Source organism: Typopeltis vanoorti, chromosome 17, assembly GCF_054136105.1.
Source record: "Typopeltis vanoorti isolate ZY-2024b chromosome 17, IOZ_Tvanoo_1.0, whole genome shotgun sequence".
NCBI lineage: Eukaryota > Metazoa > Arthropoda > Arachnida > Uropygi > Thelyphonidae > Typopeltis > Typopeltis vanoorti.
Genome location: NC_143565.1, coordinates 70,873,498 through 70,890,628, shown reverse-complemented (window position 1 = coordinate 70,890,628; position 17,131 = coordinate 70,873,498). Strand labels below are relative to the sequence as shown.

Here is a 17,131-nt window from a genome sequence, read left to right as displayed (position 1 = left end):
TCAGCAAGCTATTAATATTAATCCAATATATATATTTTTTTTTTCAAGACATTTAGCCACTGTTTTAAAAAGTTTAACAGGATTAACCGCCTCCTTTCAAGAATTTGGACCATTTTGTTTCGAATTTAAAGACATGCATCTTCAAAAAGATGAAATTATGGAAGGTCTCGATACTATTTCCTACTTAACTAAGAAGGAAATAGCATCGAGGCTTATGGGAAAAGTTTTAATTATTTTAAATGAAGTTATCAAAAAAGTTGTCACTCCTGACCCATTGTATAAATTCTGGTTACGTTATTTTTAAAAATACTATGTACAAACAGAACTTCGGCTTGTCCATGGGCAACCCATTATCCCCTATATTAACAAATTCATATTTAGAAAGCTTTGAGGAAAAAGCAATCAATTCCTTCCCATTAAAACTAAGGTTATGGAAAAGGTATATTGATGATGTTTTCTAAAGTTGGAGTCATGGACAGATTCTTTAAAGGAGTTCCTGAACCATCTCAGCAATCAACACCAAAAATACAATTTACTTCGGAATTGGAAGTTAAAGGTTCTCTCCCGTTCTTGGATGTAAAACTCATTCGTGTGCCAGAACATTAAAGATCTCTCTCTCTCTTTATAGAAAACCCACACATATGATACCTTCATGCACACTCACATCATTATCCGCCCCAAAAGTTTGGAATCATTTCTACATTGGTTAAACGCGCTCGCTCCCTCCTCAGTTGAAGAAGAACAGATCAGCAAAGAACTACAGTTTCTTCTTACAACCTTTCAGAAAAACAACTATCCTAAACAATCTGTTCGTACTTTTCAATCTACCTGCTCACCGTACTGAAGATAGTACTGATGTAAAAGGTTTTATATCTCTACCGTACATCAGAGCTCTGTTTCACCAAAATTAGCTAAAATTCTCAAGAAATTTAAAATTCTCACTTCTTTTACTCCTCTTTCCAAACTCCGTTCCTAACTTGATACATCTAAACCGAAACGTGGCAGCCTAAAACCTCCAGAAGTTTATCGTCTTTAATGTAACTGCAGTGTTCCCTATTTTGGTCAGACGGAGAAATCCATTGTGTTGTGCTCAAATGATGAAGTTTTCTAAGAAGACGAAACGAGTTGTGCTCAAATAATAAATATTTTTCCCTATTTTGGTATCTCTCGGCTTCTAATAATTAAATTTATTTAACTATATATAGATATAAATGGCCTAAGGATTTTTCTACTACTACAGGTTTACAACCTTTCGTGGAAGTTACATAAAAATAATTAAAAAACCCATCAAATTTTATTAAATGTAATCCTATCAAAACCAGGGATGTTAAAAGTATTATCATTTCTAATATTTTATTTTTTACAAAAAAAGCACAATTTAATAGCTTTGTGAAACGTAGTTTTTAGCTTATGTACTGTAGAGAAATAATTCTGCCTTGCTGAGTTATGGCATTACAAATGATAGGACTGAAGCTAAAATTTATATAGCTGGAATCAGGAATATAAAACTTCATTAAATTCCAACCAGTCAGTTTAGAATTACTAATACGGTTCTAATCGTTTGCATGAGAATGAACTGACTGAGATTAAAACTGAGCCACATGGAAAACATCTTGTGCGCATCCAGCATCTCAAATATTATTGAATTCCATCTATCCAGATGAGTTATTGCAATATATAATTTTGATACGCTAGATGGTTAGAATGAAGCAAAAACAAATTTATTTTTGTTTCAGAAGATGAATTGCAAATTTCTGTAACGATTCCAAAAAATTAATTTAAGTAAAATCCGTCAAAATATTCCTGGAATAACTTGTGTACGAACAGACAATACAAATTTATATACCTTCTGTGAAACACCTAAAATGGAACAGGGCAGATTTATGCTTCATTTGGTTCTTACTTTAATATATCTTCGCATTCCACTTCAAAGCAAGCAATGAAATTATTTACTGGCGTTTACTCCGGTTTGAAATCTTCAGCAAATGTATGTACGCTCCGCTTTTCTGGAATAAAAGATGTTTGCATTACGTATATATAAGTGCTTTGGAAAGAGGAAGTTGTCCTAGCAGAAAATCACTGTATAACAGATGGAGCAGATTACTCGAATATCTGCGCCATCTTATTTGCATCACAAATGGGTTGGTAATTTACCTTCATTTTGAAATAATCAGTTCTATACAGTTCCGGACTATTTCGGACCACTCCCATTTCAAAGCTACTTTCCACATAATATGATATTTACTAAGGCCTGCTGCATATTAAGTTATAAAGGACTGAAACAATATATTAATAACCATTTCAGCATATTCATGCTTTTCTAGTTATAGAAATACGCACAGGCACTGTTCTGAAATGCGATAACTTTGTACCTAATCCTTTCTCTCTCTCTCTCTCTCTCTCTCTCTCTCTCTATGTCATTTCATGATCTCCCAAATAATATTTAATATCTACAAAAGTTCTTGGGAAAACTCTGCGCAGTGATAGTTTTTAGAGAGCATTCTTGCTTACTAAAATCGTCGGACAAAAAATATATTCGCAAACGCTACAGTTCATGCACTAAATGAACAATATGCAACCTGTTCCGCATGTGATTTTCTGAGTCCATTTAATGGGGCTTCCGAAATATCGACGTGTCTGAAACTAAAAGTTAGTTTCCTTACGAATTTTAATATCTAATAACAGTTTATTTCTGTATTTCTTTTTCTCGGTATTTGTCTTGAAAGTGTTACATCTATTACATCTATTAGTCTAAGTGCAAAAATAAAATTGAAAAAGGTAATCATTTCCGATGTAAAAAAAAAAATAAATAACGCCTTAAAAGACTTAAAGAACACTATAAATATGTACACTTCTACATTACAACTTTACAGATACACCTAATGATCTGCTAGCTAGACTCCGTTATTAGGTATTATTAGGTATATTAATATGTGGCGGTACATACAAAAAAAAAAACGTTGCGGACACATGTACTAAATGGTTGTATAGTAAAAAAAAATCACAGAATAAATAGGTCCTCACTTCATGTCCATAATCACAAGAAATTTGTATTTCTTATCATGTCACCAAAGCATTCAGACACGAAATATATAATTCAGGTTAGGCTGCTTTCAGCTATGGCCAAAGCAACAACGGCTGTGATGCCATTATATTATCTGTTTGGCCCATTTATTTTTGCGAGATGAAAACCCAACTTTCCTGGAGGAAAAAAAAACCCATCACCTCCATATGATGCTGGCTATTCTAACTTTAGCTGAAAAGACCACATAAAGGTTCCTCGCTTCCCAGACGGGATTCGAATCCCTCTTTCGAACGTCTCCAAGAAATTAGCAATGAAGACTCAATTCGTCTTTAGCAAGGCGACTTGTGACTATGATGATTACGATTTTCTATACTATGTTCAACCACCAAAGAAGGTGGGAAATATATTATTTCCAGTTTCTGCGGCATTCTGGCATAATACTTCTACGCATTCATTATAATAATCATAGGATAATATGTAACTAATAATAATAATGTATTCTCACTTTTGTCATATTTCTAATTCTCATTCCCCCCCCCGAACGACTGTTTGACTGGTAAAGCATAATAATAGCCGTTTGTATGAATCCTGTACGTGTTCCCGGATCATCAAAATCGTAATAATTGGGTACACGTGTGCATTGAATTAAAAAAATAGAAAAAACCGTCAGTTAGCATTCAAAAATGGTTTCAAAAATATTAAAAACAAATTTAGTTGTGCACTGTGTTTATCGATTATCATTATTATACTTACTTGTACCTTAATTCCTTGACTGAAGCGTTGTCCCACGATAAACTACAACTGTCCATTTTCTTAATATGTCCGTATGGATCACTGTAAATGCTATTAATATAATATTAATAACATGCAATATTACTTAATATATCACTTAATATTACTTTATGTTCTTAATATGAGGTATTAAGTTACATTAAGTAATATAATATTAAGAGCATAAAAAATATCTGGTAAACAAGGACAGCAAATCTAAAAATAATCTGTTGTCAATATTTGATATTTACATTTTTAGCTTTAAAATATTGACAACAATTTATTTTATAATCTACGAGCGCCTGATTCGAATCATTACTAGACTAGAATAACATAATTCATGAATGGTAATCGATAGCGACAACGTCTTACCAACTGGAAAGACCTGATGGAAATCTGGCCTAGGACTTGAGGAACATTTATTTTATAAAGCCTTGTCAACTGAAAGTAAGTTAATCAATCTCATACAGAGGTGGAAGGATTCTTCTTCTTCCCCCCCCCCCCCACACACACAACTGGAAACTCGAGTTTTCCTTTCTGCAGAGCAGACAAATTATACAAAGTAAATGATGGAGATAAGATTAAACGTCAAATCACGGTAAATTAAACTTTATGAAAACACGGTAAAAACTTTATGAAAAACCAACTTTGCCATTAGAGGCCAATAAGCCTACTACATAAATGAAAATAGGAACAGATATAATTAATGAATATTAATTAAATAACACATGGTTCTAATTAGGTTTTTTATACTGTTTTTCTGTCTTTCATTGGATCAATTTTTTTCGTCTGTAGAAATTTATTATACTGAAAGATTCTGCACACGTACAGAATAATGTACAAAATAATTAAAAATTCTGAAAAGTAGCATATTTGTTTTAATTTTTTACAACTTGTATAGAACCTTTACAGAATCTCGTGACTTACTTTTTTCTTAAAATATAATAATCTTTAACATTATTATAGAAATGCACTTCATGGCGACGTCTATAATGAAAAACGCAACATTAAAAAAATGAAAAAGGTAAAAAATTGTGTTCGTACAGGACGTCGTTTTTTTTTTTTTTTAATTAAAAAGGTTCTCGACGGAAGGCAGTGCACATACACGGAAGTTGAATTCTGTAGTAATTAAAGCCCGTTAAATTCAATTTTGCGACTGTACTCTTGTTACTATTACGAGCGTCAAGCAAAGCTGAATGTGTTTCAAATAATTCTGTGTTAATTATATATTTCGACTTGAGGGATCATTTTTGCCAATTTAGAATTATATTGCCTGAAAGTATTTTATTGCAGTTTTTAACGATTCGAAATAATCACCAAACTGGATATGTTTCACTAAACTGCCTGTACTAATAAAAAGACTGGCGTGACCCTTTTCGATGATAGTATACTAGTTACGCTACTGGAATTGTAGAAAATGCATTAAATGAGGTAATTTGTTTCCTTTTTTTCTTTTTTTTCTTTTACAAAGATATAAATAATATTAAGTGAATTAATTTAAACACCAAGATTGTGAAAATGAAATACATTACTAATAAAAAACCGATAATCATTTAGAGAGAATTGCACATCAATACTGTTGTTGAAAAGAAATGATTAAAATGGTGATTATTTACAAGGTAGTATTTATACCATAGAATATTGAGTAAGAAATTCATTAAATGTAATTAATGGTGCATATGTAAATTAACGTTTTTTATCAAGGCCTATTGTGTTTTTTTTTTTTTTTGTCAAGATTTTGTCTCTTGAGAAATAAGACTACAACTCTGGTATTATAATAAAAAGTTCTCATTGAATGAAACAGTTTGGTTGACTGGAATATTTAACACTTTCTGCTAATTTCTTTTCGCTACAAATTAATAGGTTGGGTGACTAGTTGAGAAAACTGATTATCAGTGAAAAGGGGAGGGGGCGTATTTCTCTGTGCTAAAGACATATCAAGAATTAAATATAAGCTAAGTAATTACTCAACTCCCAGGCATGAATAATAATACATACAGGTGTATAGTGTTTACTGCTTATCACGAAAACATTTTAATTCAGACGTAAACCAACAGGCCAGTACAGCCTATTCTTTATAAATGATTGCTAGACCCTGAGAAACACGTAACGTATATTGCTTTACTGTTGCAATTAAAGCCAGTTATAGCTGCAACACTATGATTTGCGTGGCCATGTTTCTAAATGAATGCCAAATAACCTAACCTTGTATCTAAAATTAGCTAAGATCTTTTAAAGAAAATATTAACAATTGTATATGTTCATATCAAGTTTTCTTGCTCAGAGTTTGTTAAAGCAACTTCGATTTCACTTACGAGATGTAAAAATCAAACATTTTCTGAAATATCACTATTTTTAAGATATGCATTCAGCTTGTTGGTTTTAAGCTAGCGGAACTAACTTACAGAGGATGTTACTTGTCTTGCATCAATTTTGTTTCATTTAGTGGCGTAACTACCATACTCCATAATGCAAATCACGATCCAAGGGTAATGAGGGAAGAAATCACAAAAAGCGTTCAAGGAATCAATGAAATTCTTTAAGGAACCCTTCGAAAATTTGCTGGAAGATCTAAAATTCGTAGTTAAGATCAGTGGCATTACCTTTCGAAAATTCGAAAATTTCAGACCATTTTTGTCTGTATTATTAATACGTGACACCTACAAGGAGTTAAAAGACTCATCGCGAGAGGACACTCCACTCCACTCTACACTACTTAATCCTCCATCAATACACAAAGCTACTATCCATCATCTACTGCCCACTGATATTATTTCTTTCTGTAAGTTGCGTGTGTTCTTTGGTCGATTTGCTTGTATTTGGGATGAAAACTCGAGTTTCTGGGAGAAGCAAAACTCTACTACCACCATATGAATGGACCAACTCACCTTCAACTGAAAAAGCCCATTCGAGAGTGTCGAGAATCGAACTGAAGTTTTTTCCAATCAAAGGACAAGTCTTATGGCTCAAGACTATCACTAATTTTAAAAGGTATCCAGCGAAGAGACTAGCATACAAGTGCTGCTATTTCGTTGTCCCAAACCCAAACACGATATGGTATTGTCTGAAATAGTGTGTGTTCTACGGTCGATTTTCTTGAGTTTAAGGGACGAAAAACCCGAGCTTCAGGGAGAAAAAAAAACGCTTGCCCGTTTTCAAGGTATTCTAGTTCTTGCATTGATTTGATTTGATGCTTCAGATATAGTATGTTGAATACTTCTGTCTCGGATGGAATATATTTATTTAATACAAATGTGCACTGTCTGTATTATCATTTAAATACAGACATGTAGAAAAAAATTTCAAATTTTTTTCTACATGTGAATGTAGAAAATTAAGGGATCAAATTTTTTTCTACAGTGTTTAATGAAGAAATTAGCTTGCCATATATATAATTAAGCGTCATTACAATTACACTACCTTCCAGAATCCATCATGAACAAATTAAACGAAGAAGATATTTTCAACAAAATTAAATAGCAGACACGAGTCGTCATTTGTGGTTCTCTTTACATAAAACACTGACAACATTAAATCATTGAAACATGGATAACCTTAAATTATCGATACTGCTTTTACTGAAGCTCACTAAAAGATGAGTCATAAATGATTATATGCAATGAACAGTGTTCTACTTTCTACTGATCATCATTTTACTTTAATAATTTAATTCTTATTATTACATGGTATCTCCGTGGTTTTCCAGAGCTCATTGCAGAAACCACTCCAGATAATTAATCAGACAAAATTATTTTTATGCTTTTATTGTAAGCATTCTCTGACCTGTTTTGCCTATTTTGAGGGATGAAAAAATTGTGTAACCAGGAAAGGGAACCCTCTTAACCCCTGAATGAGAACGGCAGACTCATCTTCAGATGTGTCTGCCGTTCTCATTCAAAGCCCATTGATTCCTGGCGTCACATGACAAAAATCGAATCCGGTCTTTCCCAATTGAATTGGGCACATCGAACATCTCTGTGCGATGCGCCCAGAAAAACGCTGACCAGCGAGGAAGAGTTTTAGTTTAGGGAAGAGATAGAAGTCAGGGAGCCAAATCTGGGGAATAGGGTGTTTGTTCCAACAATTCATAATGCAGATCCCTTAATTTTCCCATCGCCAAAACACCTTTGTGCTGTGCTAAGGAGAAGCCATATGATTAAAGTGCATTATAAATGGAAATGACATTTTATTTTCAGTTCAATGATCATGGCTGCAAGCTGCATGCTTTTCAATAAAATTAAGAAAAGTTGCTAATTAAAACAAAGGCTGATTAAACTGAATTAGTTGTATAATGCAGATATATTGTTATTTCTATTATAGTGGGATCTTGTGTGTGATCGTGCCCACTTTTCTAGTCTTATACTCACACTGAGTATAGTTGGAAATGCCGTAGGAACTCCTATTTATGGTTACCTTTCTGATGGGTAAGATACCAATTTTTGAGGATTTAATTTGACTGTATTTTTATCTTGCATATACATCATTCATGAATTTTCTTTTCTTTCACTTTTTATTTTACAATTCTTTTTAACTGTAATGTTTTTTTGTTTTTGTTTTGGTATGATTTTAGCTCTAATATTTACCCGGATCTTCTTTTAATATGATAGAAACCTCAGTTCTTAATACGAGAAAAGTTCTCGGCCTAACAATGAAAAAACCAATTTATAATTTCAAAATTATTTTTAATTGTCAGCATAATCTCCCTTAAGACTAATACATTTATTCCAGCGATTCTCCAGCGCCATTATACCTTCCCTGTAGTGGTTCTCAGTAAGATCTACAAAATACCCCCTACAGCTGCAATCACCTCTTGATTCGAAGAAAAACGCTGACCAGAGAGGAAGAGTTTTAGTTGTTGGAAGAGATAGAACTCAGAGGGAGCCAAATCTGAGGAATAGGGTGGATGTTACAACAATTCATAGTGCAGATCCCTTAATTTTCTCATTGCCAAAACACCTTTGTGGGTAGGTGGATTGTCCTGATGAAAGATGATTTTTTCTTCTGCAAACCGGGTCTCTTCTCACGAATTTTTTCGTCTAGTTTGGTTAAAATAACAGAATAATATTCCCCGGTTATTGTTTTACCCTTTTCAAGATAATTAATAAATGCCTTTAGCATCCCAAAACACCGATGCCATGACCTTTCCTGCTGATGGAATCGAATATGTCTTCTTTGGTGCTGAACAACCGGCTTCTGTCCACTGTTTCGACTGCTGTTTGGATTTGGTGTGTAATGGCGAATCCAAGTCTCATCCATAGTAATAAATCGACACACAAAATCAGTTTTATTTTTACTAAAACGCTCCAAGCACTGTTCAGAGATTTTCCATGTGAGTGTGTTATTGATCTGCTATGAGCAAGCGCGGCACCCATCTTGCGCAAAGCTTTTTCATTTGCAATTCTTCATGCAAAATATATCCTACACGTTCTTTTGAAACGCCTCTAGTCTCAGCAATTTCACGCACTTTGACTCGCTGGTCATCCAATATCGTATCGTGCACTTGATCAATAATTTCTGGTGTTCTTACACTTTTTGGACGTCCTTCATGTGGATCATCTTCAAGGCTGGCACGACCACGTTTAAAGTCGGCAGCGCATTTCTTCACGCACGCACGCACGCACGCGCACGCACACACACACACACACACACACACACACACACACACACACACACACACACACACACACACACACACACACACACACACACACACAGTGCATGAGGAATGCCTCAGAATCTGCTGTGACCTGTCATCTTCACATCGTAAGAATTCTTTAATCAGAAATACTCACAATAGCGAACAATGTTTTTAGAAGCTCATGTATTTCCATTTTTCTTTCTTATTTCCGTTTTCATTAGTAATAAGAGAGGCAAATGCTCAGCTAATTATTGACAATATACACAAATTCGAGGGAAACAATCTGCTCATAATAATTTATATTAGGACGGATAGATCTCATGTGAAATATCTGTAATAAGTTTGAATATTGGATTCCTGAATTAAACTATAAAAACATGGATATCTTTTAACGAAAAAATAAAGATTTTTAAAGCTTAAAAAACTGCAATATATGTTATTATTTTTAGAAAGTGATTAGTTCCGCTAGTAACTTTCCAGAACACACGTTTTCCCTCCCTCCCCCCCGTTTACATACAACCTTTCAACAAGAGCTTGGATTTAGAAGGCATCTTTAAACCAAAAACAAGGTATGTACATAATTTTTCCACATTTTTTATTCTGCCATAATTGCCTTCTATACTCGCCCATAATGCCCTAATATATATATATATATATATATATATACCCCTTTTGAGTTATGTTAGCCAATGTATTAAATATAAGGGACACTCCTAAACAAAAACAGGCTAAAATAGCCGTTAATTATATTAATACGTTTTCCTTTAACCGTGATATTTTAAAGAATGTATTATTAAATTGTTTTTCTTTGAGGGATCTTCCGAAGCCTTTAGCTGGTTGTATGGTTAAAAAAAACGCATTTTATAAAACAATAAATCAAGCGTTAGATAAAGAAATTTTAATAAAACGTGTATTTTTCATTGTACAGGATTGGACGTCGTATCACCTTCTTCATAATATCCGTTGTCAGCATCATCAGTGGTTTCGCCTCTATTTTAATTCCGAATTTTATCGCCTTTCTTGTCCTGAGATTTATCAACGGAGGTATGATGCCAGCCATCTTTCAACTTGCTTATATCATAAGTAAGTTATATATTTATATATACTTCGCAATTTCATCAGTTGTTATTGTTTATATCATATGCGAAATAGCAGACAAGAAATTTGTTCTTAATCTACCGAACATGTATTAAATGACTGAAATAGCGTGAATATTACGAGGTTAAAATTAAATTCCAACTGACAGAGCACTTATTATATTTCTTGCAGGAATCTCCATTAAAAAACAAAAAAACAAAACGTGTTTCTTAAATGAAATGCTAATGATGCATTCTGAAAGCAGGTCAGAACTATAGTACGTTTTTTACGTTCTGTACCCAGCAAGAAGGAGGGAAATTTACTATTTCGAAAACATTGTTTTGTAACTACCAGTTAATAGTCCTCTTCTTCTTTTAAGAAATGGAATACATGCAACAAATGATTAGTAGAAATTACCGAATACCCCATGACCAAAAGGAAACAGTAGGTGGAAAATGGACTGTGACAACAGGTAAAACCACAGGATAAGCACATCATGGAAAAGAGGTCAAAACTTGCTTCATTCATTTTACTGATAGTCAGTGTTGAGATAGTTAGACCCTTGCGTAACAATTATTTGAATAAAACAAACCGATAAACAGTTAAGAAGATTAAATTAGAGTGATAAGATCTGTAACTGGACTATAATAATCCGACGAAATAGTCTTGTTTTTATTAAACAAAAAAAGAAAGAAAGAAAGAATGAAAAGAAAATGTGATGTTCCATCGTAAAATGATGATCAAGATTTCTGGATAGCGAGTTTTCAAATGTTTTGGCGGCAGGATTAAGCAGACAACACAAAATGAGGAATATGATAACAAAAAATTCCTCAAGCTATCTGCTTTTCAGATTTTCTAAATGAAACGAATGCGAATACACATCAGACTAAGAAAATACATTGAGAATTTTTATCGAAAGAGTTGTTTTAGACTAAAAATATAAGCAAGAAATTTAATTTAAATTAATATGATATATTATTTTAATTTCCTTGAGATTCAAAATACTGTGACATTACTATTAGCTTGTGCTGAATTATATTAACTTTAATTATGTAACCATCTGTTCTTTTTCCTGAAATTTAATGCAACTGCAATACACTTACAGCAACATTTACTTTTTTTTTCTTTGTTTCAAGTGGTGGAAATGGTTAATCCTAAAGTAAGAACATGGTTGAGCAACGTAGCCAACATTTCCTGGACGGTTGGAATGTTTTTCTTGCCCTTAATCGCCTACTTAAGTCACAATTGGGTGTTGTTTGGTTTGATCACCACTGCCTTCTCATTTGTCTTCTTCTTCTATTGGAAGTAAGTTTTTAATTTTTATTCACCTATAAAAGTTTTTTTCTCTCCCACCTTTTAGCCAGTGAAAGCAACAACGGTTATTATGACTGTCTCTTTTGCAATTTGTAAAGTCAATACTGGGCGATGTTTTGAATATAGCCTTGCAAATGGAACACAAAATTTAGATTAGCAAACTCCCTCCCACATTCTATATAAGAAAAGTGTGAAATCCATTGTTGACACATACTATACGTCAACAAGGGATTTGTCAATGACGGATTGTGAATAGTGATACAATCGGCATGCCAAGGTTCTTAGCCTCTGAATAACGAAAGTACATACCGTAAAAATCGATGATTTTATAAAATATTTTTAATATGAATTATTCGAGACTATTTTACTCGTATCGCCGACTCAAAAAAGAAAAAAAAAACTAATATCGGCTCGAATGGATTAACGCCAAGGTAACTAAAATCATAAGAAACTGATAAACTGTGAACATTATCAGGGAACAAGACATTTCCATCTGCTCGAAGTACAAATCAGTGTTCGTTCTATTTTCTTATGAAAAAGTTTTTAAACTGTAACGAGAATCAAGAATCAAAAGTGCGTTTCAAAAGAAAAGCACTACAGTTCAACTCGTACACGCTCTTTACATTTCATATAAGGAAAATATGCAGCTTATGAAAATTCTTCATGTGCTTAATGATTCAAACCAAAGGACTTACATCAATTAACCAAGCTATGGAGGTAGTATACTGCAGTATACGAAATGGTTAAAAATTGCCCACTACTCTGCCAAGTCGAAGGGAATTTCTAAGTCCAAGCCAGGAGAATTGGACTTTTAGAGAAGGAGGTATAAAACAACGGTAAAAAGGCGAATATTTATAGGCGCCTTTTAGACTATATTGACAAAAGAAATTATAAGTTTTATCTATCCCTAGGTTTCACAATTGTCCAACAGTAAGATTAAGGTATCTGACCTAAGGGCAGATAAAACTTATGAATTTACTTTGTACTGGGAACCAAATAAGTTAGTGTCAAATGGTTTGGTCAGTTGATCTAAATCAGAAATGCACATTATACGACCCGCTGGCGGGATGCAGCCCGTTCGATGATTTTATACGGTCCTCGGCCTAAAATATTTGTATATTAAATGAGTTAAAAATCATTAAATTCATGTATTGTTATTGTTGATGTAAATGTGTTTATAAAGGAGATGAGTTTGTTACATTCCTTGCACCTTAATAGAAATCAACTATGGCGCGTGCGATAAACAAATATTAAAATTTGATTGATCAGTTTCTCAACTTCGCACTAGCGACGTCCGCATTAAAACAATCCAGTAATTTATGATTAGTACGCGAGTACTCGTCGCCACATCTTAGGTTCAAGTCAGCGAATATTACATACGTACTGGAACAAACTTAATCTCTGATAAAATTAAACAAGTCACCACTACATACAAAGCTCAGCGATGCAATTTGAAAAACATTGATTACAGCAACTTTCAATTGACTGGTGGATATCTGAAAAACTGATGATTCAAAAACATGTAATGCACATTAAAATGCTATTTTCATTAAACATATCTATTGAACTTTATATGCATTTTATTTTTCCATGATAATTCAAGTTTTAAAAAATGCGGCCCTCGTAAGTGTTATCAAGAAATTATTCAAATATATATATTTGATATATATATTAAATATATCAAAAAATTACCAAATCAAGAAATTATAATTACTTGATTTGGCCAGTGGTAGCATTTAAATTGTGCACCCCTGATTTAAATACTTACAGCGATATAAACGTTAGATAAAATTGTAGAAACGCTACAAAAGATCTGAGGTGAGTCTGCAAAAGTAAAAGAAGCTGCTGGAAGTACTGGTTGATCCGTAAGGAACTGAGTGCCGATTTTCATTAAAACATAAAGTTCTGACAAGAAAGTTTTTTTTTTTTTTTGATGCACTAAATGAGGATCAACGACAGGCTTACCCGGAAACTATTTTAAAATTAATGTATTTTATGTAAGCATCAATGTTGCTGTGCATTCAACGTAAGATCTGCTGTTGATGTGAGCAATGGAAAAATACGATTCCTTACCCTTGGAAATTTTGTTGCTTCTCTCAATTTCTCCATAAAAAAATGGTTCTTTGAAGCTTATTAACATTTTACGATACGCAGGACCCACAGAAATGTTAAGATTTGCATCTGAAAGAATATGCCGTATTTTTTAGTCCACCTCGGCTAAAAATCAGACCATCGTTACCTGGGGCTCCTGACAGCCTTTTATTCACTGCTGCACACCGGCGTGGACCGATTACTTAAATCAACAAACCACATGTTATAAAACAATGAATACTATTTGATTATTTTTGATATTAAAATTTGGTATGCGTAACATAAAATTCTGTATATTTTTTTGATGTATTTAAAGCTAATACGAGAAATATTTACATTTCTTTCACAAGTATGAAATTATCGAAATTATCTAAAACCCAAACTGAAATCTATTATTCAATTTTAGTAAAGATCCTAAATTCCAAATACTACTATTAAGCCAATGATAGTAAGTGATAATGACAATTAGTTCTTATTAAGACATTTGGTATGCATAACATAAACTTTTATATATTTTCCTGATGTATTTAAAGCTATTAAGTGAAACGATTACAATTTTTTCCCAAGTATGAAATTATCGAAATTATCCAGAACCCAAACTGAAATCTATCATTCAATTTTATTCCAGAACCTAAATTCCAAATATTATTTAAACCAAAGACACTCGAACACATCCATAAAGGCAGACGAATTGAGAAGATAACACTAACATATAATATACTTAAGGATCCTTTAAATTAAATCTACCTGTAATGGATCCATATGTTTATTAATCGGAAAGTACCAAAGGCGATTTTTTTTTATTAAAGGCGGAACGTGTATGTGTGTGTGTGCGAGAGAGAGAGAGAACTCTAACATACAGTGTTAACTGAGCGTAAAAAATTCCATTCTTTTCAGTAAACATACTTAACTCTGCAATTAAAAAAAAATGAAAAAGGCAATGCTTGAGTAAAAATTATTAAAAGAAAGGATAACCAGCATTCATCGTAAACATTTGCCTTTGCCACTTAAAAAAAAATCGAAAATGATGAAAGATAAGTGTTTGAGTGAACGAATTCACTAAAAATTTATTTTCATAAACATTCGATCATTTTTCAAGTTTCAAGGATAAATATTTTTTGCATACTTGGTATAAAATGACAGATAGAGAAACCAGCTTCTGAGTACTCGTGTATCATGCCATGTTTCCAGAGTTTACTCTACCATGAAACTTATACGTTACAAGGTTAAATTCACCTAGTACTTCCCTTCTGTTTCAGTGCACCATTTCAGGTAGACTACTTATCGTGATGTTCATCAGTAGGAATATTATTATCAATTCACCATATCTTACATATATATTCATTCTCTAGTTTCACCGAAACTCGTCGTATCTTAACAATAAACTTGTCATTCTCGGTATAAAGTCATTTAATTTCATTTAATTTAATTAAATAAAGTCATTTAATTTAATAAAAAAAAATATATGTGTGTGTGTGTGTGTGTGTGTGTGTGTGTGTGTGTGTGTGTGTGTTTATCAATGAAAAAAAACCTTTTATTTACATTTTTATTCCCAATATAAAAAATTTATAATCAAGTAAAATTAAGAGGTAAAAGAAGTCGTCGTCAGTGTCTGTATTGTAAAATATAACTCTTCCCTCCACATACGGATAACGAACTGTTGAAAATGGTAATATTTTTCATTAATAATGTTCTAATTTAATACAAAACCAAAATGATTTAATAAACTGTTTTCATTAGCTCTGGCATTGCTTAAAACGAATATTGAGTAGTATTGTTATGTTTTATCATGCATTGAACAATCAACTGGCTTAGGAATGGAAGCAAAAACATGCAGAAAGTTCAAGGGAGCAGTATAGCTCAGAAGATCTCTTTCTTTCTCTCGCTCTCTTTCCTGCCAATAAAGGAATCGACCTTATTACTGACTTCATTTTCTCAGCTCTCAAACTAAGGTTCATACATAAAACATATTTCTCAAATTATTTAACCATCTTTTAGGAAAGCCTATCGGTCTGTTCGTCTGCCTTATATAGAGAAACCGTAGATAAACAAATTCTGGTGAAATTTAGTATTTGTGGTCTTCACTCAAATTAACCAGTGAATATAAACTCAGGTTTAACTCGTAAATTTAAATCACCGTTAAAGTTATTTTTATTTATGTGTAAACATTCTTTGAAAACCTGTTCTTCAACTAATTAAACCAGCGATCGATTTGTTGTAAGTGTAAAAACAAATACTGGAACTAAAATTACTTTAATAAGTTATTTTTTTCTAACTATGTTGTAACATCATAACGACATGTAGAAAATTCATTAAATAATGATTTCAATAAAAAGTTATTCGGGCCAGTCACCAAGCTATTCTCCTTCGACCAGAGTAACCATTTACTCCACTCCCATTCTCCTCCTTCCTCCGTAGTGATATTCATACCATTTAAATCACTTTAATAACTAAAAGACCTTTTAGTTATTTGTACAGAGCAAATAACAATTAATTATAACTAAAAATAAAAATGCTCTCTTTATTTTTGCAATACATTATAGATTATTAAAAATAACTACATTTCAAACTATATAAGTCAAAAGGGATCAATTCGGAAGTTACTGTAATTCGAGAAATCAAATTATTTGTATAAAACTCTAAAGAAAGCCTGTTGTTAAATTTAGCATTCTCAATACTGGTATCTGGTATTGCGTGTCATTATCACTATTAACATTTCCGTACATAATGACTAGTAAAGTAGGTGTTGGTATTTATCAAGCTGTGCAAATATTAAGTGATAGTCTTTTTTCTTTTTTTCTTTTTCTTTTTTTTTTTTTGTTAATCTTTAAATTTGCTTATAGAGTGTTAAAGGAGTCTCCTCGCTGGTTGGTTAGTCAAGAACGTTATGAAGAAGCTGCTGCCATTCTCTGCGAAATCAGTAAGATGAACGGAAAGTCTACTCTTCTAAATGGAGAACTGGAGGTCAAGTTACGGGTAAGGTGTCTAGTTCCGCATTAGTAAGTAGGTCTGGTTCTTAGAATCACGCACTAAAATTAACTGTCACGTAAATGTTGATAGTTTAATGGCGGCGCTTATGTTAAGTGTCCTAGTAAACATCTTAATTTCCAGTTTTCAAGTATAAGATTGACAACGAAACGTTCAAGCGGAACGTTTCAGTATCTAATACGGAGTTTTAATTTAGCCTAGACAAGAGGAAATGCCAGGTGTGACTG

The 17,131-nt window shown here is 32.8% G+C and overlaps 1 protein-coding gene and 1 long non-coding RNA gene across 10 annotated transcripts in view; one reads left to right on the top strand and one right to left on the bottom strand.

Moving 5' to 3' along the window:
- Positions 1 to 17,131, bottom strand: part of LOC150097475 (uncharacterized) — a 287,535-nt gene that overhangs the window by 203,764 nt on the left and 66,640 nt on the right. For all 9 annotated transcript variants that reach the window (XR_016549629.1, XR_016549632.1, XR_016549628.1 and 6 more), the window contains exon 2: positions 3,779 to 3,868. This is a non-coding gene — a long non-coding RNA (uncharacterized LOC150097475). The remainder of the gene's footprint in view (positions 1 to 3,778; positions 3,869 to 17,131) is intronic.
- LOC150097476 (carcinine transporter-like) overlaps positions 1 to 17,131 on the top strand; it is a 49,076-nt gene that overhangs the window by 4,797 nt on the left and 27,148 nt on the right. Inside the window, exons 2-6 of the mRNA XM_090406934.1 lie at positions 8,117 to 8,220; positions 10,363 to 10,517; positions 11,648 to 11,796; positions 12,737 to 12,825; positions 16,760 to 16,892. Of these exons, the coding sequence (XP_090263060.1) occupies positions 8,117 to 8,220; positions 10,363 to 10,517; positions 11,648 to 11,796; positions 12,737 to 12,825; positions 16,760 to 16,892 (630 nt within the window). The remainder of the gene's footprint in view (positions 1 to 8,116; positions 8,221 to 10,362; positions 10,518 to 11,647; positions 11,797 to 12,736; positions 12,826 to 16,759; positions 16,893 to 17,131) is intronic.